The sequence below is a fragment of the Myotis daubentonii genome, chromosome 15 (assembly GCF_963259705.1).
Source record: "Myotis daubentonii chromosome 15, mMyoDau2.1, whole genome shotgun sequence".
Lineage (NCBI taxonomy): Eukaryota > Metazoa > Chordata > Mammalia > Chiroptera > Vespertilionidae > Myotis > Myotis daubentonii.
In genome coordinates this window covers 2,103,517-2,130,808 of record NC_081854.1, presented here as the reverse complement: position 1 = coordinate 2,130,808, position 27,292 = coordinate 2,103,517, and the positions used below count along the sequence as shown (strand labels likewise).

The window sequence follows — 27,292 nt, the reverse complement described above, 5'->3', positions numbered from 1 at the left end:
TTCTCCTCCCTATTTCTGCTATTATTATTATTATGTTGTTGTTGTTGTTAATCCTCACCTGAGGTTATTTTTTCATTGATTTTTAGAGAGAGTGGAAGAGAGAGGGAAAGATAGAGAGAAACATTGATGTGAGAGAAACACATCGATTGGTTGCCTCCTGCAGGAGCCCTGACCAGGGCCTGGGCTGGGGAGGAGCCTGCATCCGAGGTTCGTGCCCTTGCCAAGATTCAAACCAGGGTCCCTTTGGTCATCAGGCCGATGCTCTGTCCACTGAGCCAACCTGGCCAGGGCCAAGGTATCACCTTTTTTTTTTCAATTTTCCATCTGACTTTATTTTCAAATACACTTTCTTTTTTAAAAAAACCAATACAGTTTCTGTGGGGATGACAAATATCAGTATTAGGAAGTCCAATTATACAAAAACTAGAAGCCCGGTGCACGAAATTCGTGCATTCAGGGGTGATACCTCAGCCTGTCCTGTGCAGTCCGGGAGCCCTTGGGGGATGTCTGACTGACAGCGGGCCTAAGCTGGCAGTCGGACATCCTTAGCGGAGCCTCTCCTACCACTGCCACTGCGCTCGCCAGCCTCGAGCCCAGCTCAGGGATTCTGGCTGAGCGGCGCTCCCCCTGTGGGGGCACACTGATCACCAGGGGGTAGCTCCTGCATTGAGAGTCTGCCCCTTGGTGGTCAGTGCGCATCATAGCAACCAGTCATTCCACTGTTCAGTCGATTTGCAAATTAGCCTTTTATTATATAGGATACGACGTCTAGTTGGGTAGATATATTGTTTTGGTGACACACATTAGGTGGCGCTCTTTACACAGTGATTATAGAGTAACTACCCTGAAGCACAGAACTGTACTGGCCACAGCTGCAGGACCTGGGCCTCTCTGCTAAGCACTTTGGGAACCCCTCCAGGGGCCCGACCAGGAAACCTGCTCAGGAGTTCAGCCCTGAAGGGGCAGCTCCCAGAGTCCCTGGCAGCTGACAGATGCCAGGCAAGCACGTGAGTGATGAAGTAGTTACAGCCCCACTCACAAAAACTACCATTTCTCCTTCTAGAAAGAAGCAGGAAGGGAAGGAATTCCTCGAATCCGCGCCTGACATGCCAGGCGGGAGCGCAGAGGAGGCTGGGAGAGCGGTGGGTGGCAGAGGACCCGGCGGGCCAGGTGGGCTGGATCCTTCATGACCATGGTTGGCTGCTAAGCACTGGTACCAAGGTGACTTCCGATTTTCATCTCTGGTAAATTACAGATAAATGAACAAGGCCCGGAGCCATACAGGAAGATTAATACACGTCGCTTCCAAACTGCTCGCAGCAGGCTCACCACACAGGCACCCCGATTTCTTCTTCCCGTGTCTGGCTTGCAGAGCAGCTCCCGTGGCCATTTCCAAACCTCCCTCCCTCCATCTTTGGTCTTCGCTGAGCACTCCGTGTCCCCTAAGCGCCAGTCCTGTGGCCATCTCTCCCCTTCTTCTGCTTTCACTGCTCCTGCTGCAATTGGCTGCTCCCCCTGTGGGCTCATCCTTCCCAAGACCCTCCTCGCTCCCAGCCAGGACGATGGGCTCATGGGGACAGAAACGCTTGCCCTGCGGAGGCCATTTTTCTGGGATGTTCTCTAAACCCTCAGGGCTGTCAGTGGAGAGAGACATCTGGAGAACATCCATGTCAGGGCAGGAGAGGGAACTCCAGCGACCATCCTCCTCCTGCCCAGCTGTGACCCCCAAAGCCCACTCAGCTTGCTCTCCATCGCCTTTCCTGTCTGCCCCCTCGTTCCCACGCACCGGAGGTCCCTGCACCCCTGGGAACTGGTCCTTGTAAGAACCAGTAATGAGCCAGCAATTCTTGCTACCGGTGCCATCACCAACCATCACCTATTTCCCTGGATGACAGCCACTGCTGACCAAGGTCCTGCAGGACGCACCTGAGGCCTGTGGCAGAAGCTCTGCAAAGGACCTTGACCTTCTCAGGTGAAAGATGCTCGGGAGCTGGTCCGACTTCGGCCTCGCTAAGCCCACAAAGCTGGTCCCCTGTGCGAAGCTCCCTTCTTGGCAAGAAATGAACAAACAAGGTCACATCCAAAACCTCATTTCAATACGGAGCAGGAAGTTGCAGCTCAGCTCATGAGGAAATAAAGACAGCGATAGTGAGGGTGCAGCGCCGCCTCTGCTGACAGGAAAGTGTCGGGTGTAGGACGGGGCCAGCCCCCCAATCAGAGGTTCTTGAGTCAGGAAGTGGGAGCATGAACATCTTCCATCACTCAGTCCCCACACGGCAGCAGCCTCACACTGTGGAGGACAAGCATCATGAACACATTCAGGTCAGTGGCTGTAACTGGTGACATTCTCAGAGTCCACTTCATGCTCACAGTGTCCCACAGACTCCCCACCCCCCAGTCCTCCCCTCTGCCCACCACTCCCCACGGCAGGGTCTCACCTTTAGAAGCCGAGAGAGACACATCAGAGCCCTGGCCGCTGTCACTGCCTGGGGGGGGACACACAAGGACGGGGTCAGAGACCCAGGGCAGGAGACTAAGGAGGAACTATGGGGGCGGGCGGTCTCTCCTATGGCTCCCGTCTGTACTGTTCCAGGGTCTCAGGGGTCACCCCTCCATACTCACCGGCAGCCTGAGCGTAGCTCCCTCCTTTCCCAACTGCGGAAAGAAAACATCCCGTGAGAGACCAGGGAGGAGGCAGGGCCATGAGTTCCTAAAGGAAGGCCTAGTCCTGGGCCCCAGAGAAGTTTCCAGAACCCTGTGTATAGACCCAGGGCAGGACCAGGAAACCTGAGGGAAGTGCATGTGTGGGGACTGGACCCACCGCCCTCCTGGAGGTCTGTGCTCAGCAGGGACCTGCCCTCTGACCTGGGGCTGCTGGGGATGGGGACCCACCACCAGCATCATCAGGTGATAAGTGGGTCCCTCATTTTCCCACGGGACTAACTAAAGAGTAAGTGTGAGCACAGAGCCCCACACTGGCCATCACACGCGTGGGGTTGGTGCTTCTCATGAAGGAGGCGGGACACAGGTCTACCTGGGCTTGAACCCCCAGTGGGACAGACACTCAGACCCCACCCCTGCCCACCTGAGCACCTCCTCCCCCACATCACAGCTGCAGCCACGGCTCCCAGCAGAACCAGGCCCCCAGCGATGCCCATGATGATGATGAAGGTGTGAGAAGGCGGCTCTGGGAGAAGAAGGGAAGGGAAGGTGAGGGACTGACCCCAGGCCTCAGCCCGGACCCCACTGAGGTCCCCCAGGCCCCTGCTGCCCTGAGAAGAGGCTGTGTGCCCACGGCCCCTCCTCACCCCATCTCAGGGTCAGGGGCTCGGGCAGCCCCTCGTGCTGCACATGGCACGTGTATCTCTGCTCCTCTCCAGGGGGCACCTCCACGGCCGCCCACTTCTGGAAGGTGCCGTCCCCCGCAGGCCTGGTCTCCACCAGCTCCATGTCCTGGGTCTGGTCCTCCCCGTCACGCTGCCAGGTCAGGCTGATGTCCGCAGGGTAGAAGCCCAGCGCCCAACACCTCAGGGTGACCTCACGCTCAGAGATGGGGTGGTGGGTCACGTGTGCCTTTGGAGGGTCTGAGGGGAGGAGAGAAAATGCAGGAACTGTGCATCCGCCATGGGTCACTCCAGCAGCGCCCATGTCACCATCCTGAGAGTGGACAGACACCTGGGGTGGGGGAGGGAGCACACAGCCCACACACCAGCCTGGACAGAGGCACCTGGAAGGACCTCCTAGTCTTTAGAAAGTTCTAGAAGCAGAGAGACACAGCCCAGGGCAGGAGGCCATGTGACTCAGAAAAGCTGGGGTGAGGCCTCAGACACAGTGGGTGTGGGCAGCGCACAAGGCCTGAGGGAGAAGGTCCCCGTGGGTCCCAGAGTCCCTGCAGGTCCCATGGGAACCGCTGATGGGCTATTTCAGGGGGGTCTCCCTGCACCCCTAACTGTCCCTGAGAAGAGGGGGGCCCCTCTGGTACCTGACCTGGGCATCCAGTGGGGCTCCCTCGCTGACCCAAGGAGGGGTGTCCGAGACTGACCCTCTGTCCTGTCTCCTTGTAGGAGCCCCAGCCCCGGGGAGAGGGGGCGGCCCCAGGGCCCCTGGTACCTGCTCGCTGCAGGGTCTCCTCTTTTTCCAGGCACATGAGCAGTGACTTCACACACAGGCCCTCCAGGTGGATCCTCAGTTGCTCTGCCCAACCCTCCGCCTCCCACTTGCGCTTGGTGATCTGAGCCGCCATGTCGGCGGTGTTCCAGGAGGTCAGGTCCTCATTCAGGGCGATGTAGTCGGCGCCATCGTAGGCATATTGATAGTACCCGCGGAGGAGGCGCCCCTGGGGTCCCACTTCGCAGCCAAACATCCTCTGGAGGGTGTGAGACCCTGACCCCGCCCCGAGGTCAGCCCCGCCCCGCGGTCAGCCCCGCCCCGCGGTCACCCCGCCCCGCGGTCACCCAGCCCCGCCCCACGGTCAGCCCCGCCCCGCGGTCACCCCGCCCCGCGGTCACCCAGCCCCGCCCCACGGTCAGCCCCGCCCCGCGGTCATCCCGCCCCGCGGTCACCCAGCCCCGCCCCACGGTCAGCCCCGCCCCGCGGTCACCCCGCCCCGCCCCGCGGTCAGCCCCGCCCAGCGGTCACCCCGCCCCGCGGTCACCCAGCCCCGCCCCGCGGTCACCCAGCCCCGCCCCGCGGTCAGCCCCGCCCAGCGGTCACCCCGCCCCGCGGTCACCCAGCCCCGCCCCGCGGTCAGCCCCGCCCAGCGGTCAGCCCCGCCCCGCCCCGCGGTCAGCCCCGCCCCGCCCCGCGGTCAGCCCCGCCCAGCGGTCAGCCCCGCCCCGCCCCGCGGTTACCCCGCCCCGCCCCGCGGTCAGCCCCGCCCGCCCCCCGGGGACTGAACTTAAAACTAACAGTGACATCGGGTCAAAGTCCCCGCGGGCTCCTGCCGGGTGGGGGCCGGGCGGGTCCCGCCGCCTCGGGGTGACTCTCGGACCCGGAACCTCGGGGCGACCCCGGCCCGTCCGTGGGGTGGGGGGTCGTGACGGGCCCGGCGCGCGGCTCACCGTCCTCGCTCTGGTTGTAGTGGCCGCGCAGGATCTGCAGGTTTACTCGGTCATTCTGTGCGTTGCTCTTGAAGATCTGGGTCTGCCAGTCCCAATACCCCGGGATCACCTGCTCCACCCACGGCTGCTGCATCCACGGCGCCCGCGGCTCCGCCCTCGGATTCGGGGCGTCGTTGTCGAACCGCACGAACTGCGTGTCGTCCACGTAGCCGACTTCGAGGTACCGGGGCTCCCCGCGGCCGGGCCGGGACACGGCGGTGCTGAAATACCTCAGGGAGTGGGGGCCTGGGGGCGGACGGGGGGCAGGGCCGGGGCTGGACACGCGCCTTCGCGGCCCCGCGCCCCCGCCGGGTCCCCTCGCTGCTCCCCGCACCGCCGCCCCCTCCGACCCCGCACTCACCGGCCCAGCTGGGGGTCAGGACCAGCGCCCCCGAGAGCAGCAGGAGGAGGGTGGGGGGCCTCAGGACTCGCATCCTCGGCGTCGGGGGGACTGTCTGAGTCCCGGCGCTTCGGCGGAGGAGTTATAACCGGGAGCCGCGGGGACGTTGATTGGCTGCTCTGGAAACCGCTCAGCCAATGGGAGTGAGAAGTGGGGCCGCGTCACGAGTCTCTAGGAAGGAGGCGCCGACAAAGGTTGGGGAGGAGAGGTGAAACCCAGGGCGCTGGGGAGTCCTCCACAGGGAGCTGCCCCGCCAGACTCTGTCCCCTGCGGAGCCCTGAGCGCAGGCCTGGGCCCTGCGACTCGGTCCTGACCCTCCTCCCGCGCGGGGCGCCGTCACCCTGTCCCCGAGGCCTGGCCCGGGCGCTGTGCTGTTCAGGGACTTTCCAAGGTTTTGGTGTCACCATCTCTGTGCGGCCTCACACACAGGCAGGCGCCCCGATAACCTTGTGTGTGTGGTGACGTCATCATAGTGACCACTCACGGGGTCACACAGGGTGAGACAGTTATTAATCCATGTCGCATCTCACTGCCTGTGAGAGGGTAACACAAGTCATGTTTTTTTAAAAAATATATTTTATATTGATTTCAGAGAAGAAGGAAGAGGAAGAGAGAGATTGAAACCTCAATGATGAGAAATAATCATTGATCAGCTGCCTCCTACACGCCCCACACTGGGGAGGAGCCCACAATCACAGGCATGTGCTCCGACAAAAAGTTGAACTGTGACCTCGTTCATAGGTCAATGTTCAACCCCGGAACCCCGCTGGCTGGGGGTTGAATATTTCCTGTCCCATCACAGTCCCCAGGGCTGTCTTGCTGGGTGGCTCTGGTTCTCACGCAGGTTATGTAAAGTGACGCCTTGTGTCTCTAAGTCCCAGAGACCTTCCCGTGCTGATGCATTTAATAACGTCATCAAAGCTCACAGGTGTTGTGTTCCCACAGAGCCCCCTAGGAAAGCTGTCAGCACTGGGGAGCGGTCTAGCTCCCGTGGTGGGACACACCTGTTCCAACATTCTGGTTTTCTCTTGGGGGCTGACATTGTATCAGGACAACAGGACTGTCAGTTGGCACCTGCCAGGTGATATAAAAAAGAAGCTCACGCTCATGTTTGAGAAAGTGTGAGCCAGTTCACCAAATCTCAGCAATCCCAGTGTCTGTGTCATTAATTCTTTTAAGTAAACATGGGCCAGGCCGGGCGTGGCTCAGTGGCTGAGCATTGACCTGTGAACCAGGCGGTCAGGGTTCTATTCCTGGTGAGGCACCTGCTGGGTTGCAGGTTCGATCTCCGGTGGGGGGCGTGCAGGAGGCAGCCTGTCCATGATTCTGTCTCATCATGGATGTTTCCTCTCCCTCTGCCTTCATCCTGAAATCAATAAAAATATATTTTAAAAAATTTAAAAATGAGTTGGCTGGAATCAGCTGTGGGCAGGAAGGTGAAGGGGGAGGGGAGCCGCGGGACCAGCTCTGAAGGCTCCCGAGGCCCTGGCCGCCTGCGAGGTCGCTGTGCCCGGGGCCCCGCGGCCCAAGCGATGACCTGATGGGAACACGCGGTGCCCCCGGGGCCGTGTCCGTGTGAAGAGGACGCGTGGGCAGCCGTGTGCGGGGCGCGGGGGGGGGGGTGCGGCGCTGCCCTGGGGGCTCCTCCCGCACGTGGCGTCGGGGACGCGGCCCCCCTGACTCTGACGCGGGTCCCCATAAAGGAGGCTCCGTCCCTGGGGGCCTTCCCTTCCCTCAGGAGTTTATGGGATGAGACGCGGGGCCACCGTCCCAGGGCTCAGCCCAGGTCCCCCCAGGCCCGATCCCCCTCCCGGCGCTGGACCCTAGGGACCGGGGAAGGAGCGTGCTTCCCACACAGAGCCCGCACCTCCCAGCGCCTCTCTCCCTCCCTGGGCAGGAATCCCCCAGCCGCACACACAGCCCCAGCGCCGCCCCGTCTCCGTCTCCGCTGCCCGCTGGGGAGGGTGTGTGGGGGGACGGCTTCCAGCGACCCCCGGCCCGGGCCCAGCACGCAGTGCAGCCTCTGGGCAGGTGCCCCTCCCGACCCGCTCTGGCGGCTCCCTCGGGCGGCCCTCAGCCCTGGCACCATGGGAGGGCGCCCCCCCCCCCCCCCGGCTGCGCCCCACCCCCGCCCGCAGGAGGGGAGCCATGCGCAGCGCCCAAGACAGGGACACGGTCCTGGGGCGGGAGCGGCCCCTCCTCCTGCTCAGACCTGGGGCGCAGGGCCAGGCTCAGCCTCTCGGCTGCAGCCTGCCCCAGGCGGTTGGGAAAGTGAGTCCCCGCTTGACCCCGCACAGGCCCCGCGGGACCCGCAGGGAGGGAGCCCTGGGGGAGGCGGGGTGGGCGCTCCTGGAGAGGCCTTGTCGTGGCAAAGGGGTCTGGGCCCGAGAGGGGAGCCTGGGGGTGTGTACTGAGCGCCCCCTTGGCACCGACTGGGGAAGGTCTACTACTACTACTACTACTACTACTACTACTATTATTATTTAAGTTAAGGAATCCTGTCGTTTAAAGGAGACCATTTTATTTTTCTTTAGAAATATATTTTTATTGATTTCAGAGAGGAAGGGAGAGGGAGAGAAACATCCATGATGAGAATCATTAACCAGCCGCCTCCTGCACGCCCCCCTCTGCGAATGGAGCCCACAACCCCGGCAGGTGCCCTTGACCAGACTGGAACCCGGGACCCTTCAGTCCGCAGGTCGACGCTCTATCCAGTGAGCCACACCAGCCAGGGCAGGAGACCATCTTTAAAGCTCCACTTGGCACCTGCTTGGCCGGGTCACAAAGCCCAGGAGGAGGGCGGGAGGAGCCATCACTTCCCCCCGGAGGCCCCGCAGCTCCCCTAAGGGCTCTGCTGTCTAATCAACCAGGAACCCAGGGGTCTGTGGGGACCCCAGGCCTTCGCCCAACACGTCAGATTCCAGGGGCAGCAGGAGACCCCGTTTCATTGAAGCGAAGGAGGGAGGTGTCCTGAGGAGGACAGACCTGCCCCCCGGCTCAGCCCCTGCGCCAGGGAAGGGCCCGCTGCCCCAAGGACCTGGGTTTGAACATGCAGCCCTGTGGCCGGGAACCAGCCCCTTCCCCTCAACCAGGGGGACTGAGAGGGAAACTCAAGTCCAAGAACAGACCCTACGATGCGGCTCATGGGCGCGGCTTGCACAGGTTGGGCGCTGGGCTGGGGCGGCCTGGCCCAGGATGAATGGCCACCGCGGCCGCCTCTGCTGCTGAGGCGGAGGCTGTGAGGCCACAAGCAGGGGGGTGTGCCCCAGGCAAAGGTCCTGCCCCAGCTGCCCCTGCGGAGCCCGCAGGAGCCCCCGGAGCACGGCTTAGGCGTGGCTGCCACCAGGGCGCAGACCCTGCAGGTGGGGACCCTGAACTTGGGCAGCGGCTTTCTGGGGGACTGAGTGAGCGGCGTCAGGCCTGTGCTGAGGCGTCATGGTGGTCACAGGCCCTGCCTTCCCGCCCACCCGCCCTCCTGGCTGCTGCAGCCCCTCCTTCCGGGCCCTGTTCACCTGCAGCCCAGCAAGCGCGGCGGTGGAGCTATGGGCTGTGCGGCCCCCTCCTCCCTGCGCCTCCTCAGCTGCTGCCCGGCTGCCGAGCGTGACCGTGGGGAGCAGCGCGGGCTCCTGGGCGCGGGGCTTCCTGCAGAGGCGGCAGGTCAGGGCCAAGGGCGCCGAGCTCTCCCTCCAGGGAGACTCCCAGCGGCCACTCCCAGGGCCCCTGCCCGCCGCGTCGTGCGGAAGAGCTGGGTCCCCGAGGGGAAGCACCTGAGGGTGACACCCGCACCCCCTTCCTCAGTGACACTGGCCAGCGGGCGCGGCCATGATGGGCGTGGAGCGCTGCTGTGAAACAGGCCGCCATGAGGGCGAGGCTGGCCCGCAGCCGAGGCCCCCCAGCCACCCCCACCCAGCCCTCCATGCGGCCTCACACTCCCCCTCCTGTCACCCACCCACCCACCATCTTGGTCATGAGCTGCTGTCTGTCCCACCCCTGAGCCCAGTCCCAGTGGCTGGGAGAGGGCGGCAGTGGTAGGAGCTCTGCGTGGCTTTCTCTCTCTCTCTCTCTCTCTCTCTCTCTCTCTCTCTCTCTCTCACAGGGAGTACTGGCTCCCCTTCTCCTAACCCTGAGCCATTGTCTCCCATTCCCCTCAACCAGGCGGGGCAGGGGAGGGGCAGGCAGGGGCAGTCCTCTGCGCCACCCTTCCCGCAGCCCCCTGGGACTGGCAGGCCCCCGTGGTGCTCGGGACCCCTCCTTCCACCCCCTCCCAGTGCTTCCATGTTTCCCAAAGCGACTCTAGGCTCCGTGGTCTGTCCCTGTCCCTGGGGCTGGGATGGGCCAGGTGGTGGGGACGCTCCTGTGACAGCTGAGGAAACCGGGGCTCAGAGACAGTACACGACGGACCTCCACCCCCCTAAGGGTGCAGGCGGTGGTGCGCCCAGCGCCCTTCTCCACCCCCCCCCCCACCCTGTACTCAGCCTCTCTTCCCCATCAGGCCCCTCAGACCTGAGTGGGGCAGGTCCTGGGTGAGGGGCACAGACCCAGAGTCTGAGGAGAGGAGGAGAGGTTTGGGGCTCACAGGTGCGTGCGTGTGTGTGTGTGTGTGTGTGTGTGTGAATGTGGAGGAGATTTGCTTTAAAATAAGTGAAGAGAAGAGAGGCAGTGGGACCAGGGGAGCGCGCTGGCACCTGCTGCCCTTCCCTCCCTCCCCACCCCACCCCACGGCAGGGCTCCCAGCACCCATCCCCTGCACATACTTGTTAAAACATTTTTTTTTTAGCTCATGAAATATTGAAGTATAAGGTTCCTTTTATTTTTCAAACCAATGGGACTGTGTCTGATGTGCCCTTTGGTCCCTGGGGCCGGGGAAGGTAGGGTGGGGTGAGGGGTGCGGGAGTAGCTGGATGTGTGGGTGCACGGAGAGTGTGGGTGCACGTTTCCAAGGTGGGACCCAGGCCCAGCCATCGCCTGGGCTGCATGTGAAGGGTCCCCCTGGCCTTGGTAGTTGGCAGAGCTCAGCTCCTGGGGACGGGGCAGGACCCCCGCCTCCATCAGCAGCTGTTTGCTGGGTTTTCTCTCCAACCCTCCTCTCTGTAGCCTCATTCAGTGTCAGTGACTTTTTTTAAGTTTCACATGTGACTCAGAGGCTCTTTTTTTTCTTTTTGCTCCCCACCCCCCTGTGCCGCTGGGTGTCATGTGACATTTTTTGTCCCCTTTTCCTCTCCTTTCCCCTCCCCTCTCTTCTCACCTCTGGTCCCCTCCTGAGTCTGACAGACCATGGCTCCCAGAGGCAGGAGCTGCTAGAGGTGCTGGTGGTGGGCGTGGCTATCCCAATGGACCCTTGGAATCTGACCTGGAGGCCCCACCAGCCTGTGTGAAGGGGGCCCTCCAGGACCTGTTTGTGGAGGTGGAGGTGCCCCGGCTGGCTGTGACGCTGGCCCTCCCCTTTCTGGCCCAAGTATGAGTGTGTGTGTGTGGGGGGGAGCAAGGTTATGAGGGGAGTTGGCACCCCAGCTACAGCACAAGCACCTTGGTTGCACCTCCCCTGCCCCTCATCCTGGCCTTGACTCTACTCAGCATCACCCCAAAGCACACTGTCCCGGTCACTTGGTGGGACCCTTGGGACACAGAGGGGTGGGCTGGGCTGGGGTTCCAGGCAGCCCCCAAAGGAAGCAGGAGTCTCCAGCTACTCCCCCTCCAAGGCCTCAGCTGGGGGCCAGCTCCTCGGACTGTGTCCCCTCCCTCCCCAGCCTTTTCTCTGGGCAGATCCCTGCCCGGCCCCTCCTTGCCTTGTCCTCAGGCAGGGCTGCCCCTGTCCTTGCTCCAGACCCTGCAGCACTGGGGTGGGTGGCAGAACCCCTTGTTTCAGGGACCCCAGGAGGTGCCCCTGGCTCAGGGGACTGTGTGTTGGTTGGGGGGATGGGTGAGGGGCAGGGGCGGGAATTCCTCACCAGGGGAGCCAAAGACAGGGCTGTGCCTCACCCCAGGAGCCACCCCTGTGCCCATCCACCCTCCCTTCAGGTGGCCTGCTGCTCTTCCTCCCCTCCTGCCCCTCCCCCGAGCCTGGCCCTGCGCTGCAGGGTTCCCACCCCCACCTGGGCAGCCAGGAAGGAGCATGAATGGAGAATCACCAACGCCAAAAGGACTGGAGGCCTCTGGCCGCCCCTGTTCCTGTGGGACAGGCCCGCTGCGGTGTCCACGTGGAGTGCCCACACCGGCCCTTCTCTGGCGAGCCCCTCCTCCCCCCAGCCTGTAAGGGAGCCTCACATTCACCACTGTAAGGGGAGGAGCCACTGGGAAAGGTGAATAAGAAATCAGTGACACTGATAGGGATGAATTAAATGCCTTTGTAACAAAACAAATAAATAAAATAAAATGCGGCTCATGACCTTCTGTCACTTCATGATGTTGTGGCGCCCCATGTGTGTCCCTGGGGCTGGGGGTGGGTGGTTAGTGACTGGGGGGCCAGCCCCCCTCCCTCAGGAATGAAAAGGGCTCCAGGGAGGCCTCAGCCCTCAGAAATCTGGGGGAGCCTCCTGGCCTCAGTGAGTGAGCTGCTCCCCCCCCCCCCCCCCCCGGCCCCTGACACACACACTGAGGGTGGGACAGAATGTCCTCTAAGCTTTGGGAGAAATACCACAAAACCGGAAACAGGTAGCTCTTTCAGAGAAAGAGAAACATTCAAAAACTTTGAAAATACAGTTTAACCACTTCCATGGAGTCAGTAAACATGTCATCTGAAGGTTATTCCCAAGGCCTGTTACACTCCATTTCACGGTCATGGGAACCAAGGCCTGGCCATTCCTGGGACTTTCACCTGTAGGGGCTGCCTTTTCCTGTGTCTTTGTTTTAAGTGGCTCAAGCTCTCCAAAGCATCTTCTATTTGGGGTCTAGTGTCTACTTAACCCCTGTCCTGGGCAGGCAAGGCAGACAGTCACCATTCCATTTTAAACCCTTCTTTCTAGACTTCTCACAGATTGACAAAGTCTTCCTTTTAAGTAAGCAAATGGAATTCATTGGCTTTTAAAAACACTCAAATAAAAAAATTCACGTTTACCCCCATATTGCTTCACACCATATGCAGCCGGACTAATCAATTACCTTTTTCAGAATCCTAGATCCTAGGATAATTTACAGTTTTTAGACTTATGTACAGAAATCTTTCCGAAGCTCAGCCAACATGCATGTATTATAGTGACATGCCCCTCCCTCCTCTGAAGTTTATAGTCACGCGTTTTACTAGAATCTCAAATGCCCGGGTCACACTCAGTGCTCTTCCATGTTATTGTGGTGACTTTTCTTTACTGAGTAACATTTTAAAAACTACCACTGGGGTAAGAGCAGAGTGAATAAAGGGCTAACATATAGTTTAGAAAGTGTCAGAGTGACGGGAAAGGCTCCACATTGTCCTGCAAATGTCCTTCATTTGGAGAAGAGGAGCCCCCAGGAGCCCTGGTTCCCTCTGAGGGTCCCACCCCCTCCCGGCAACCCCTCTCCTTCCCCTTGAGGGCAGCACCACCCAAAACTGCGATGTAGGAACACTTTCTTCTCCTCCCTTTTTCTGTTGTAATTATTATTATTATTATGTTGTTGTTGTTGTTAATCCTCGCCTGAGGATATTTTTCCATTGATTATTAGAGAGAGTGGAAGAGAGAGGGAAAGACAGAGAGAAACATGGATGTGAGAGAAACACATCGATTGGTTGCCTCCTGCTGGAGCCTTGACCAGGGCCTGGGTTGGGAAAGAGCCTGCAACCGAGGTTCGTGCCCTTGACAGGATTCAAACCAGGGCTCCTTGGGTCAGCAGGCCGATGCTCTGCCAATGAGCCAGGGCCAAGGGGTTACCTTTTTTTTAAAATTTTCCACCTGACTTTATTTTCCAATACACTTTCTTTTCTTTTCTTTTTGTTTTTTAAACAATACACTTTCTGTGGGGATGACAAATATCAGTAGTAGGAAATCCAATTACACAAAAAATACTAGGTCTAGTTGGGTAGATATATTATGTTTTGGGGACACACAGTAGGTGGCGCTCATTACACAGTGACTATACGGTAACTACCATGAAGCACAGAACTGTACTGGCCACAGCTGCAGGCCCTGGCCTCTCTGCTGAGCACATTGGGAAACGGGATGCCCCCTCCAGGGGCCCGACCAGGAAACCTGCTCAGGAGTCCAGGCCTGAAGGGGCAGCTCCCAGAGTCCCTGGCAAGATGCCAGGCAAGCAGTGAGTGATGAAGTAGTTACAGCCTCACTCACAAAAGCTACCATTTCTCCTTCTAGAAAGAAGCAGGAAGGGAAGGAATTCCTTGAATCGCGCCTGGCTGTCAGGTGGGAGCGCAGAGGAGGCTGGGAGAGCGGTGGGTGGCAGAGGACTCAGCGGGCCAGTGGGCTGGATCCTTCATGACCATGGTTGGCTCCTAAGCACTGGTAAGAAGGTGAATTCTGATTTGTCATCTCAGGTAAATTACAGATAAATGGGCAAGGCCCGGAGTCATACAGGAAGATTAATACACGGCGCTTCCGAACTGCTCGCAGCAGGCTCTCCACACAGGCACCCCGATTTCTTCTTCCCGCGTCTGGCTTGCAGAGCAGCTCCCATGGCCATTTCCAAAACCGCCCTCCCTCCATCTTTGGTCTTTGCTGAGCTCTCCATGTCCCCTAAGCGCCAGTCCTGTGGCCATCTCTCCCCTTCTTCTGCTTTCACTGGCTCCTGCTGCATCTTGGCGGCTCCCCCTGTGGGCTCATCCTTCCCAAGATCCTCCTCGCTCCCAGCCAGGACCATGGGCCGATGGGGACAGAAACGCTTGCTCTGCGGAGGCCGTTTCTCTGGGGTGTTCTCTAAACCCTCAGGGCTGTCAGTGGAGACACATCCGGAGAACATCAGTGTCCGGGCAGGAGAGGGGCCTCCAGCCACCATCCTCCTCCTGCCCAGCTGTGCCCCCCAAAGCCGCTCGGCCTGCTCTCCGCCCCCCTCCGTGCCTGCCCCCTCGTTCCCACGCACCGGAGGTCCCTGCACCCCTGGGAACGGGTCCTGGCTAAGAGCGATGAGCCAGCAGGTCTTGCCACCGACGCCATCACCACCATCACCGATTCCCCGGATGGCAGCCATTGCTGACAAAGGCGCTGCACGACGCATGCACCGCCTGTGGCAGGAGCTCTGCAAAGGGCCTGGACCTTCTCAGATGGACGGCGCTCGTGAGCCGCTCCCACTCCCGCCTCTCTGCGCCCATGACGCAGGTCCCTTGTCCCAAGCTCGGGGACTAGGGCGGCGGCTAAGGAGGCGGCGGACTAACCAGAGAACCCAGCAGGACAGCGGGCGGCGGGAGGGGAGCCACGTGCGTGCTCCCACATGCCGGGGTGGATGGGCTCAGTCTCAAGGCACCCCCTTAACCAAGCCCTCCGGGGGAGGCTGATGTAGCTGGGCAGGCACCTGGTCAGGCTCTCGCTACGGAATGTGTGACCTAAAGACCAGCACCATCAGCAGCAACCCGGTCACTAGAGGTGCAGCCCCTGCGTTTCAGCGCCACGTCCAGGCCCCTCCCCCGCACAGGCCCCACTCGCTGGTCTCCGAGCCAGAACCGGGGTCGTGGGCGCAGGGTGTGTGGTCTGAGGAGCCTGCCTGGCCCCAGCTCCGCTCTCACTCCTCCTTCCTTTCCCTCCTGCAGCCCCTGCTCCCTGGGGCCAGGCTCCAGGCTGTGACTGTCCTGTCTGCTGCGCCCTCCCACCTGTTCCTCCAGCCTGACCCTCCTCCTCCAGGTCCCCACACTCAGCGTCCAGCAGCCCGACAGCTCCCCTTCCCTTCTCTCCAGGGGAAGGCTGGGCAGGCCTCCTGCTCCCCACAGGCCCTGTTCACCCTCCCTGTCTCTGCTGACAACAAGCCCGTCCTCCTACCTGCATGGCACAGCTCTGCGGTGTCCTCCCTCCCTCCTGCTTCCACCCTATATTCCCTCAGAAATGCTGTGAATCCATCTGTTCACATGTGCTCAGTGTCCAGCCACTTCCCACTGCTTCCCCCTCACATCCCCGCCCAACCAGCCTCTCTCCCTGGGACACCGGGAAGTGCCGGCTCCACTCCCTGCAGCCCCAGGGGCCCTTCCTCATGGTACTGTTCTCGGCACAGCAGCCAGCCTGGCCCTTTTATTTTTAAAAAATATATTTTTATTGATTTCAGAGAGAGGATGGGAGAGGGAGATAGAAAGATCAATGATGAGAATCATTGATCTGCTGCCTCCTGCATGCCCCACACTGGGGATCAATTTGGCAAACCTGAAATCTTGCCCTGACCTGGCATCGAACCTTGACCTCCTGGTTCACAGGTCATGCTCAACCACTGAGCAATCCTACCCGGGCCAGACTTATCCTTTTAAAAGAAAAGTCAAACCACATCTGTCTTAGCTCAAAACTCCCCGAGTTCCCAGCCCCACCTGAGGCGGCCTGTACCTGACTCTGTCCACTGCACTCTTCGTCAGCCACAATGGCCTTCCGGCTGCTCCCAACTCACAGACGTGCTCCCTGCCCAGTGCATTTGCGCTGGAGTCTCCCGGCTTGGAGAGAACTTGCCCCTCACACACTCATGGTTAAACGCTCACCACTTTCTCACCTTTCCTCAAAGTCACTTTCCCAGTGAGGCCCACGCTGACCACGGGACCTAAAATAGCCACCTTCATCCCAGCCAGTCGGGCTCAGTGGATAGAGTGCAGCCCTTGACCACAGGGTCACGGGTTGTATTCCGGTCAAGGGCATGTACCTTGGTGCAGGCTCCATGTGATTCCCGTGCTGGAGGCAACAAATAGCTGCCTCTCTCTTACCTGGATGTTTCTCTCCCTCTGTCTCCCCTCCCCTTCCACTCTCCTTAAAAGTCAATGGAACAATATCCTGGGTGAGAACCAACAAACAAAAAAGCCATCTTCCCTCCCCCACACGCACAGTGGACCCCTCCCCCACAGCGCTCACCGCCTTCGAGCACAGACGCCTCACTGGCTCTGGGGAGAGGGTGCAGCTTGTCTCTGTGATAGAACAGACGCTCTGGGAGGCCGGCAGCGTGGCCTGCTCTCAGCTCCCTGAGGTGGAGCCGCCTCACTTGCTGTGCGCCACAGACCTTGTGGGCTTTTCACTGGAAGGTGAGGCTTTCCACCAGCAGCTACATTGTGACGCAGGTGACAGAATTTCCACAATGAAGCACATGGTAACTAAGGTGTACGCGGTGCTGTTCAGACATGAAACTATTGGACACTGAGGTGATGCCAGTACAGCGTAAGCATAACGTTTATGTACAGGAAGGAGCCAAAGCATCTGAGCTTTGGTGTATTTCAATGTTGGAATTACTGTGGGGCCAGGACCCGGCCTGAAGTACCTCCAAGGTCCCTGTGCGTTCCAGAGGGAACAGTGGTCACACCGTCACAAAGTCCTGGCTGAGGGGTCACCATCAGAGAACCCGTCCCTGTCCCACACACAGTGTCCTCATGGCTGTGGCCCCAGCACAGCTGTCCTGGGGCGGCCGCAGCTCAGGGTGCCGCCGGGGCCGTCACTGCACCTGCACTGCCCACAGCGCTGCTCCCCTAAACCTCCAGCAGCCTCCCTCCTCACATCCGGGTCCCCCTGGGGTCAGCACTAGAGGGAAGGACGGGAGAGAGTGGCGGGCAGAGCACAGTCCCAGCAGGAGCTGATCCCAGAGGAGGAATCCTGCTCCTGGTAAATCTTGGGAGAGTTCAGGGAAAGACGGAAGATCAGGCCCAGAAACAGGCAAGAGCAGGAGGAGCCTGAACACCCCTCTCCACATGGAGGGCTCCTGTGTGCAGGGGCCCTGGGCCTGTGGGACAATGACGGGCAAAATGCCTCCTGTTGCTATAAGATGGGCACACCCAGAGAAAGAGAACAAAACTCACACACAAAATAAAAATAAATGTTATTCAGGTAAATTTAAATGGGCTAATTGAGAAAAAAAACTCCTACACAAAAGCAGGAACAGGCATAATATCTACCAAAAAAAGAGAAACAACAAACACCCAGGAGATGGGGGGGAGGGCGGGACCCAGGCCTGAGCCCAGGCTGACCTGCCCTAGGAAGGCCTCGCTGTCCAGGGTGCTGAAGATGCGCTGAATGAGGACACCTGATAAGGCCTGGGGGATGTGTGACCCTGTGACCACTGGTCCTGGTGGGACAGGGTTCCACTGAGGGACAAGGTCAGAGGAGCAGGGAGGTGACCCAGCCGAGGACTGGCCACGTCAAAGCCCATGATGCACTGAGCACTGACCAGGCACAGGCCCCAACCACGCTCTGTCCTCACAGCCCCTCTGGTCCCCCGCTGGGAAGGGCTCCCCACTGCAAACACATGGGACCTGGGTAGTTCTTGAAGCTTAAATTTATTTCCGCTCAGAAGTTAGGATTTTCCCCTTTAATTCACCAACCCTTCTTGGAAAGAAATGAACAGAGTCACATCCAGAATCACATTTAATACGGGAGCAGGAAGTGTAAGCACAGACCACCAGAAAGTAAAGGTAGAGACAGGGAGGTCCCGAACCAGGAAAGTGTGGGGAGCAGGGAGGGGCCAGACCCCCAATCAGAGGTTCTTGAGTCAGGAAGGGGGAGCGTGAACATCTTCCATCACTCAGTCTCCACAAGGCAGCGGCCTCGCGCTGTGGAGGACAAGCATCATGAACACATTCAGGTCAGTGGCTGTAACTGGTGACATTCTCAGAGTCCACTTCATGCTCACGGTGTCCCACAGACTCCCCACCCCCCATCCTCCCCTCTGCCCACCCCTCCCCACGGCAGGGTCTCACCTTTAGAAGCCGAGAGAGACACATCAGAGCCCTGGGCGCTGTCACTGGCTGAGGGGGACACACAACAATGGGGTCAGAGCCCCAGGGCAGGAGACTAAGGAGGAGCTATAGGGGGGTCTCGCATGGCTCCCATCTGCACTGTCCCAAGAACTCAGGGGTCACCCCTCCATACTCACCGGCAGCCTGAGCGTAGCTCCCTCCTTTCCCACCTGCGGGAAGAAAACATCCCGTGAGAGACCAGAGAGGAGGCAGGGCCATGAGTTCCTAAAGGAAGGCCTAGTCCTGGGCCCCAGAGAAGTTTCCAGAACCCTGTGTATAGACCCAGGGAAGGACCAGGAAACCTGAGGGAAGTGCACGTGAGGGGACTGGACCCACCGCCCTCCTGGAGGTCTGTGCTCAGCAGGGACCTGCCCTCTGACCTGGGACTGCTGGGCATGGGGTCCCCACCACCAGCATCATCAGGTGATAAGTGGGTCCCTCATTTTCCCACGGGCCTCACTGAGGAGTAAGTGTGAGCACAGAGCCCCACACTGGCCATCACACGCATGGGGAGGGTGCTTCCCATGAAGGAGGCGGGACACAGGTCTACCTGGGCTTGAACCCCCCGTGGGACAGACACTCAGACCCCACCCCTGCCCACCTGAGCACCTCCTCCCCCACATCACAGCTGAAGCCATAGTTCCCAGTAGAACCAGGCCCCCAGCGATGCCCATGAAGATGAAGATGAAGGGGAGAAGGGAAGGGAGGGTGAGGGCTCTGATCCCAGGGCCCCTGCTGCCCTGTGAAGAGGCTCTGTGCCCACGGCCCCTCCTCACCCCATCTCAGGGTCAGGGGCTCGGGCAGCCCCTCGTGCTGCACATGGCACGTGTATCTCTGCTCCTCTCCAGAGGACACCCCCACGGCTGCCCACTTCTGGAAGGTGCCGTCCCCCGCAGGCCTGGTCTCCACCAGCTCCATGTCCTGGGTCTGGTCCTCCCCGTCACGCTGCCAGGTCAGGCTGATGTTCGCAGGGTAGAAGCCCAGCACCCAGCACCTCAGGGTGACCTCACGGTCAGAGATGGGGTGGTGGGTCACGTGTGCCTTTGGAGGGACTGAGGGGAGGAGAGAAAATGCAGGAACTGTGCATCCACCATGGGACACCCCAGCAGCGCCCATGTGACCATCCTTAGAGTGGACAGCCACCTGGGGTGGGGGAGGGAGCACACAGCCCACACACCAGCCTGGACAGAGGCACCTGGAAGGACCTCCTAGTCTTTAGAAAGTTCTAGAATGAGAGAGACACAGCCCAAGGCTGGAGGCAGGTCTCTGAGGGAGAAAAGGGATTTGTGGTTCTGACTTGGTTGTAGGCCACATGACTCAGAAAAGCGGGGGTCAGGCCTCAGACACAGTGGGTGTGGGCAGCGCACAAGGCCTGAGAGAGAAGGTCCCTGTGGGTCCCAGAGCCCCTGCAGGGCCCATGGGAACCGCTGATGGGCTATTTCAGGGGGTCTCCCTGCACCCCAGGAGAGCCTGCACCCCTAAGTGTCTCTGAGAGGAGGGCGTCCCTCTGGTGACCTGGACATCCAGGGGGCCCCCTCCCTGACCACAAGGAGGGGTGTCTGACACTGAACCCCTGTTCTGTCTCTTTGTAGGAGCCCCAGCCCCGGGGAGAGGGGGCGGCCCCAGGTACTTGTGCGCTGCAGGGTCTCCTTCCCTTTGTCCAGGTACATGAGCAGCGACTCCACACACAGGCCCTCCAGGTAGCTCCTCATTCTCTCTGCCACACCGGCCGCCTCCCACTTGCGCTTGGTGATCTGAGCCGCCACGTCGGCCGCGGTCCAGGAGAACAGGTCGTCGTTCAGGGCGAGGTAGTCGGCGCCGTCGTAGGCATGTTGTTGGTACCCGCGGAGGAGGCGCCCGTCGGATCCCAGGTCGCAGCCAAACATGCTCTGGAGGGTGTGAGACCCTGACCCCGCGCCGAGGTCAGCCCCGCCCCGCGGTCACCCCGCCCCGCCCGCCCCGCGGGGACTGAACTTAAAACTAACAGTGAAATCGGGTCAAAGTCCCCGCGGGCTCCTCCCGGGTGGGGGCTGGGCGGGTCCCGCCGCCTCGGGGTGACGCTCTGATCCGGACCCTCGGGGCGACCCCGGCCCGTCCGTGGGGAGGGGGGTCGTGAGGGGCCCGGCGCGCGGCTCACCGTCCTCGCTCTGGTTGTAGTAGCCGCGCAGGTTCTGCAGGCTCCTTCGGAAAGTCTGTGCGTTGCTCTTGCTGATCTGCGTCTCCCGGTCCCAATACCCCGGGTCCTCCTCCTCCACCCACGGCTGCTGCATCCACGGCGCCCGCGGCTCGGCTTTCGGAGTCGCCGCGTCGCTGTCGAACCGCACGAACTGGGTGTCGTCCACGTAGCCGACGGAGAGGAAGCGGGGATCCCCGCGGCCAGGCCGGGACACGGCGGTGAGGAAATACCTCAGGGAGTGGGAGCCTGGGGGGCGGACGGGGGGCAGGGCCGGGGCTGGACACGCGCCTTCTCGGCCCCGCGCCCCCGCCGGGTCCCCTCGCTGCTCCCCGCACCGCCGACCCCTCCAACCCCTCCGACCCCGCACTCACCGGCCCAGCTGGGGGTCAGGACCAGCGCCCCCGAGAGCAGCAGGAGGAGGGTGGGGGGCCTCACGACCCGCATCCTTGGCGTCGGGGGACCATCTGAGTCCCGGCGCTTCCAAGGTGGAGTTATAACCCGGAGCCGTGTGGCCGCTGATTGGCTGCTCTGGAAACCGCTCAGCCAATGGGAGTGAGGAGTGGGACCGCGTTAAGAGTCTCCAGGAAGGAGGCGCAGACACAGGTTGAGAGAGAAGTGAAACCAGGGGCCTGGGGAGTCCCCACACGGAGCTGCCCCCCAGACTCTGTCCCCTGCGGAGCCCTGAGCGCAGGCCTGGGCCCTGGGCCTCGGTCCTGCCCCTCCTCCCGCGCGGGGCGCCGTCACCCTGTCCCCGAGGCCTGGCCCGGGCGCTGTGCTGTTCAGGGACTTTCCAGGGTTTTGGTGTCACCATCTCTGTGCGGCCTCACACACAGGCAGGCGCCCCGATAACCTTGTGTGTGTGGTGACGTCATCATAGTGACCCTCAGGGATCACACAGAGTGAAACAGTTATTAATCCATGTCGCATGTCACTGCCTGTGAGATAACAGAACTCATGTTTTTTTAAAAATATATTTTATATTGATTTCAGAGAAGAAGGGAGAGGGAGAGAGAGATAGAAAGATCAATGATGAGAAAGAACCATTGATTGGCTGCCTTCTTCACGCCCCAACTGGGAATGGAGCCCACAATCCGGGCAGTTGCCTGACAACGAGGTGAGTGTGACCTCCTGGTTCATAGGTCAATGTTCAACCACCGAGCCCCGCTGGCTGGGAATATTGAGTATTTTCTGCTCTGTTCTGTCACAGTCCCCAGGGCTGTCTTGCTGGGTGCCTCTTGTCCTCATGCAGGTCATGTAAAGTGACGCCTTGTGTCTCTAAGTCCCAGAGACCGTCCCGTGCTGATGCATTGAATCATGTAATGAGTTCACAGGTGTTGCTGTTCCCACAGAGCCCCCTAGGAAAGCTGTCAGCACTGGGGAGCGGTCTAAGTCACGTGGTGGGACACACCTGTTCCAACATTCTGGTTTTCTCTTGGGGGCTGACATTGTATCAGGACAACAGGACGGTGAGTTGTCACCTGCCAGGTGATATTTCCTGAAGGGAGAAAGTACGCTCATTTTTGAGAAAGTGTGAGCCAATTCACCAAATCTCAGGAATTCCAGTGTCTGTGTCATCCATTCTGTTACGTAAACATGGGCCAGGCCGGGTGTGGCTCAGTGGCTGAGCATTGACCTTTGAACAAGGGGTCAGGGTTCTATTCCTGGTGAGACCACCTGCTGGGATGCAGGCTAGATCCCCAGTGGGGGGCGTGCGGGAGGCAGCCTGTCCATGATTCTCTCCCATCATGGATGTTTCCATCTCTGTCTCCCTCTCAGTTCGTCTCTGAAATCAAATTTTTAAAATATATTTTTTTATTGATTTCAGAGAGGAAGGGGAAGGGAAAGAGAGATAGAAACATCCATGATATGAGAGAATCATGGATCCGTTGCCTCCTGCACGCCCCCTACTGGTAATTGAGACCACATTCCAAGCACATTCCACAGACCTATGCTCCATCCATGGAGACAAACCACCTAGGGCTCAATTTTAAAAAATGTAAACATGGGATCCCATGAGAAAGAGGCTCGCCCCGCTCACACACATGATCTCCTGGGACATGAGACTTGGGAATGTGGCAGAAATGTTTTAATGTACTTCCCAGGTCATCATATAAGGTTTTTTAAAATCCTCCATTTTTATTAAAGACAGTTAAGAAACTATTCCATTTGTGTAATGAATGCAAGATACATATATCTTCTATTTAAAAATACTTTTAATATTTCAAATATAGTTGATGTACAATAATGTGTTAGTTTAGGTGTACAAGTCTGGGATTAGACATTCATATAACTTATATAATGATTGCCCCATACATCTAGTACCATGTGACCTCATGTGTAGTTTTTATAATATGACTGACTGTGTTCCCTGTGCTGTCCTTTCCCTCCCCATGACCACACTGTAAGGACCATGTGGTGTTTCCTCCTCCTTCACCTGCTGGGCCCAGTCCCTCCCCTGCCCTCCGGCAGCCAGCAGTCTGCTCTCTGTGGCTGAGACTGTGGCCGCTGTAGGATCCTGTTGGGCGGGTTCCAGGTGGCTCTGAGGCTGGTTGTGGGGAGGGTGGTGGTCATTGTCCTGTGGTTGTGGGCGATGCAGGCACCACGTCCACCTTTGGGGCATCTCCACTGGAGGCCACGATGTTTAAAAATGTGGATGGAAGGATGAGGCTTCAGTGAAGAGAATAATTTCTCCTCCTTCCACCATGTCCTTTAAAAGGAAAACTGGTTTTCTCCTCTGTCTGTCTGTCCATCTTCTCTCTGCAGGTCAGTGCTGGGGAAGAGCAAGGACTATGGAGGTCGGGTGTCAGCCCATTCGTGCTGAGCTTGGCCTCAGCGCCCATGTCAGCAGAGTGAAAAGGCGAGGATGTCCTTCATCTCCCGCAAAATGTGTTGACCCCCCACATCCTGGGAAAGGCTCTCAGGTACTTCAGGGTTCCACAGACCACACTTTGAGAAAGGTTGTTCTGGATAAACCAGAGGGTGTCTCCCACCCTACCCCTGACTTGGCTTCCTCTTCTCTTCCCAGAATCCCTCCCCTTAAGACTGAATCCCTGTGCGAGAAACTGAGCTCACAGCATTGCCCCTGGGATGTTCTAGAAGAGAGCTTACCCTGGATATTCTATGCCAGAAAGTGTCCTCAGCCTGGGAGGGAGGTGGAGGGGCAGGTGTATCCCCTTCAGAACTCGGAACAGTTTGTGGTTGAAGACACCAGTCCCACAGAAAACGTACTGTGGTTTCTATACCCCAGCTGAGTATGTTCTCACATCCCAGACAGGAACCTGATGTGGTTTGGTCTGTAGGAGAAGCCATCTTGGCCCTTTTATGCACATGAGGGAACAATGTGGAAAAGAAGAAATGCGAATGTCAAACAAGTATATTTGTAATGAACACATGTGAACAAGAATGAGAATGTGGAATAAGAGAAATAGGAATAAAATTAAAGTCCATCGGTTTGGAGAAGATGAAAGAAAATGAAGAGATTACTGGCCAGGGGGAAGGGAACACACTGTGGTATAGACGAAGGAATGGAAGCGTGGCACACCATTACTAAGGAAGCTTTTGCAAAATGTCTCAGCGATTCAATGTGCTCAATTCCCCGGGGCTGTGTGCTCAGCTGGTTGAACATCATCCTATGAACCAGGAGGTGAAAGTATGATGCAGGGTCAGGGCAGATGCCCTGGTGGCCACCACCATCCCCAGTGTGGGACATGCAGGAGGCACATGAATGGTTATCATCACTGATGTTTCTGTCTCTCCCTCTCTTCTCTGAAACCAATGCAAATGTATTTAGATGCAAGAATAAATGTGCGCACATTATGCACATAAATATTTCTCTAAAAAATTTATCCTAAGAAAATACATTTCCTAACAATATACATATTGAAGGATTTTTAAAGCAGTTCTTATTGCACTCAAGGTATTAAGACAAGTACAAATAACCTTGTAATTAAGATCCTGTATCGGTCACTCAACAAGGAGAAGACAATGCAGTATGAAGAGATTGACAAATGACTGACATATACCGGTTGGGACAGAATTAACGAGCAACTGGAAATGGGGCTGCTTTTTCCTTTGAGAAATGCCAAGTTTCCTAAAACAAATGAGATCAGCGCTCTGACATCCGTGCCCCCTGACAGCCTTGGAGAGAAGACGTCTTCGCTTCCTGCTGTTGGAGTGACAGGCGCCATTGCGTCTACTCGGCAGCCTTTGCCACACACGCCTGCTCCTGCCTGGCTCTCAGAGACCATTTCCCCTGAGAAACGCCAGCGCAGCCTGACCCTTAGGTAATGTTTTTATTTTTAAAGTTCCCACCGACAGAGACATGAACCCCTTGTCAATCTAGACCAGCAATGGCCACCCTTCTCCCCACGCACTCCTCTCAGCATCGGTCCCCTGGCTGGTGGGTGAGGGTCATGCTGTGGGCCCTTCTCTCCCCAGCACAAGTCTCTTTCTATGATGGGTCCTGCTGCCCTCCCCTCCCCGCCCGCCCCCACCCCAACACTGGCCTTCACCTCTCCCCCGAAAACGTGCGGCTCATAGTCACCTTGTAGACAGTGGCGTTCATGGCTGTGTCACCATCCACACTTTTCTTAAAAGCCCTTCCGAACATTGGAGATGACGAAGATGAGTTATGCCCTTGGGTTTCCTCAGCCTTCCCTGACCAGGGCAGAGAGGAATGCTCTGGAGACCTGCATGGTGTCTTGCGTTCTGCGTTTCCATGGAGACCCCTCAGATGCAAAAGGAGGGACCATCTCTATTCTCCCAACTGGGGGGAGGGAAGCAGCTGCGGGCCCAGCGGGGCTCAGCTCCCAGCGCCTTTCCTGGTGCGGGTTCTCCTGTGGGAACTGGTGATTGTTCACAGTGACACGGTCACAGTCATGTCCCCAGAGGCCGCCCCTGGTCACAGCACCTGCAGCAGCGCCTCTGCTCTGGGAACACAGCAGCCTGCGCCCGGAAGCACCCAGTGCGGTTCAGAGGACACACGGGCGGGTGCCCCCTGTTACCAGGCTATTGGCCCGCCTCCTCTACAAGTTCTCACGAGAATAGCGACGCCCCGGGGCCAGGGCCTGGGGCGACGCGCCGGTGGCCCCAGTTTGAGGTCAGCAACCAGGCCATCGGGACCCTCTGCGTCTGGGGCGGCGTCTGCCTCCTGCAGCCCAGGCCCAGCCCGCGGGGGCGCTGCGCGGGCTCTGCCACCATCTCCACTGCTGCTGCTGGGACCCGGGGGTTGTGGGCTGTGTCCGGGTTTATTCTCGCTTCTGCTCAGTGTCCCCTCCCCCACCCCCTCCGGGAGTAGCCCCTGCACTGCCTGCGAAGCCAAGGCCTGGGACCCGCCCCCCAAACCCGGGCAGGACTTGGGCCAGGAGGGTCCAGGCTGCGGTCCTCCCCGCGGAGGGAACTGGTCGCCGCCCGGGCGGTTCCTGGGCCCTGAGCTGCAGCGGGGCGCCCTCGGGGTCCTCGGGTCCTCAGGCAACGATGGCCACAGAAGCAGCCTGAGGTCGGGGTGCACTCTGCCCGGGCCTTCCCTGCCGCGCGGCTCCCTCAGCCCCCGCCGCAGCACCGAGGCACCACGAGCCCGAGCGCCTCCCCACACCCCGCTCGCGGGTCTGCAGGGTCCTCAGGGCCGACTGGGACTCGCCTGTGGCCGGGCCCGCTGGGCCCGCAGCCGCCCACGGTCTGTAGCAGCTCAGGCTGCAGGTGGGACTTGGCCTTGAGTTACTAGTGCGGCCGGGACGCGTGGCTGGGTCTCCTGAGCCTCCTCTCCAGGTGCCCCGGGCGGCCCAGGGCGCGGGCACAGGCGGCTCCTGGGGCACAGCTCCTCCCTGTCAGGGTGCGTTCGCCCCCGGGACCCGCCTCCCGCTCTCCCTCCCCGCAGGGTGGCGCGGCTCCGGGCTGTGCCTGTGCTGGTCTCCAGCAGCTCGTCCAGCTTCCCCAGAGCAGAGCGGCCCGTCTGCCCAGCCCGCAGTTCAGGCTCCGTCTGTGGACGTCACCCAGCGATTCACTAACTTCTCCCTTTTCCCTGGATCCATGTCCTCCTCCTCCTCCTCCTCCTCCTCCTCCTCCTCCTCCTCCTCCTCCTCCTCCTCCTCCTCATCTTCCTCCTCCTCCTCCTCCTCCTCCTCATCTTCCTCCTCCTCCTCCTCCTCCTCCTCATCTTCCTCCTCCTCCTCCTCCTCCTCATCTTCCTCCTCCTCCTCATCTTCCTCCTCCTCCTCCTCCTCCTCGCCCAGACGGACCCCAGGAGCTCAGCTGGCTCCCCCAGAGGTTCCGCTTCAGTGCCCCGTCCCAGGGTGCAGACAGCATGCAAAGCTGGCGGCGGCCTTTGGAGTACCAGCTGCCCCCGCAGCCCCTGAAGGCGGCTTTTCTCCTTGTGGTTCTAAAAGCGCAGAATGGGATGTGTGTAAACGCTCTAACCCTCTCACCATGGTAACTGTGGGAGGGGAGCGCTTACCCAGTCTCAGGCACTCACCCCCTGGGACCTACCTGGAGGGTCAAACTGACTCCGCAGCGCAAACCCACGAGGCACCAGGAAGGGGCGCTGTCGGGGGACGGGGAGGAGGAGCTCAGAGAGGAGCAGGAGGCGCTGGCGCTGGGGTGGGACCCAGGGGTTTGCTCAGAGCCCCGCTGGCTCCTCTCTCACTCGCTCCCTGTCCATCAGGGGCAGCCATGGCTCTGCCCTCCAGGCAGGGGAGCGGCTGCCACGTTCCAGAATGTTCTGTGACAGGAGGCTGCTGGGCCCAGAGCGCAGGAGGACAGCCAGGGGCAGGTCCCTTCACCATCAAACCACATCTCAGTCC

The 27,292-nt window shown here is 59.6% G+C and overlaps 2 protein-coding genes across 8 annotated transcripts in view; both read right to left on the bottom strand.

Annotated features, from left to right (window-relative positions):
• Positions 1–727: 727 nt before the first annotated feature.
• The window catches only part of LOC132216031 (patr class I histocompatibility antigen, B-2 alpha chain-like), a 53,960-nt gene continuing 27,395 nt past the window's right edge, over positions 728–27,292 (bottom strand). The window contains exons 1-8 of one of the 7 annotated variants that reach the window (XM_059665029.1): positions 20,867–21,014; positions 20,457–20,741; positions 19,950–20,225; positions 19,096–19,371; positions 3,086–3,187; positions 2,623–2,655; positions 2,439–2,486; positions 728–1,634 (exon numbers count right to left, since the gene is read on the bottom strand). In XM_059665029.1, coding sequence (XP_059521012.1) covers positions 1,621–1,634; positions 2,439–2,486; positions 2,623–2,655; positions 3,086–3,187; positions 19,096–19,371; positions 19,950–20,225; positions 20,457–20,741; positions 20,867–20,939 — 1,107 coding nt within the window. In that variant the 5' untranslated portion in view covers positions 20,940–21,014 and the 3' untranslated portion in view covers positions 728–1,620. Of the gene's footprint in view, positions 2,291–2,438; positions 2,487–2,622; positions 2,656–3,085; positions 3,188–3,308; positions 3,585–4,110; positions 4,384–5,060; positions 5,346–5,460; positions 5,614–17,930; positions 18,096–18,456; positions 18,490–19,095; positions 19,372–19,949; positions 20,226–20,456; positions 20,742–20,866; positions 21,015–27,292 lie in introns of those variants that run through there. The other 6 variants (XM_059665031.1, XM_059665030.1, XM_059665025.1 and 3 more) reach the window with 6 other exon arrangements.
• Positions 13,430–14,481, bottom strand: LOC132216059 (transforming protein RhoA-like). Its single transcript, XM_059665109.1, has one exon. It carries the CDS (start codon positions 14,413–14,415, stop codon positions 13,990–13,992), a length of 426 nt encoding a protein of 141 aa, XP_059521092.1. The 5' UTR covers positions 14,416–14,481; the 3' UTR covers positions 13,430–13,989.

Excerpts from the sequence above, each read along its gene's own strand:
- LOC132216059 (XM_059665109.1), bottom strand. The coding sequence starts at position 14,415 with ATGGTGGCTGGAGGCCCCTCTCCTGCCCGGACACTGATGTTCTCCGGA.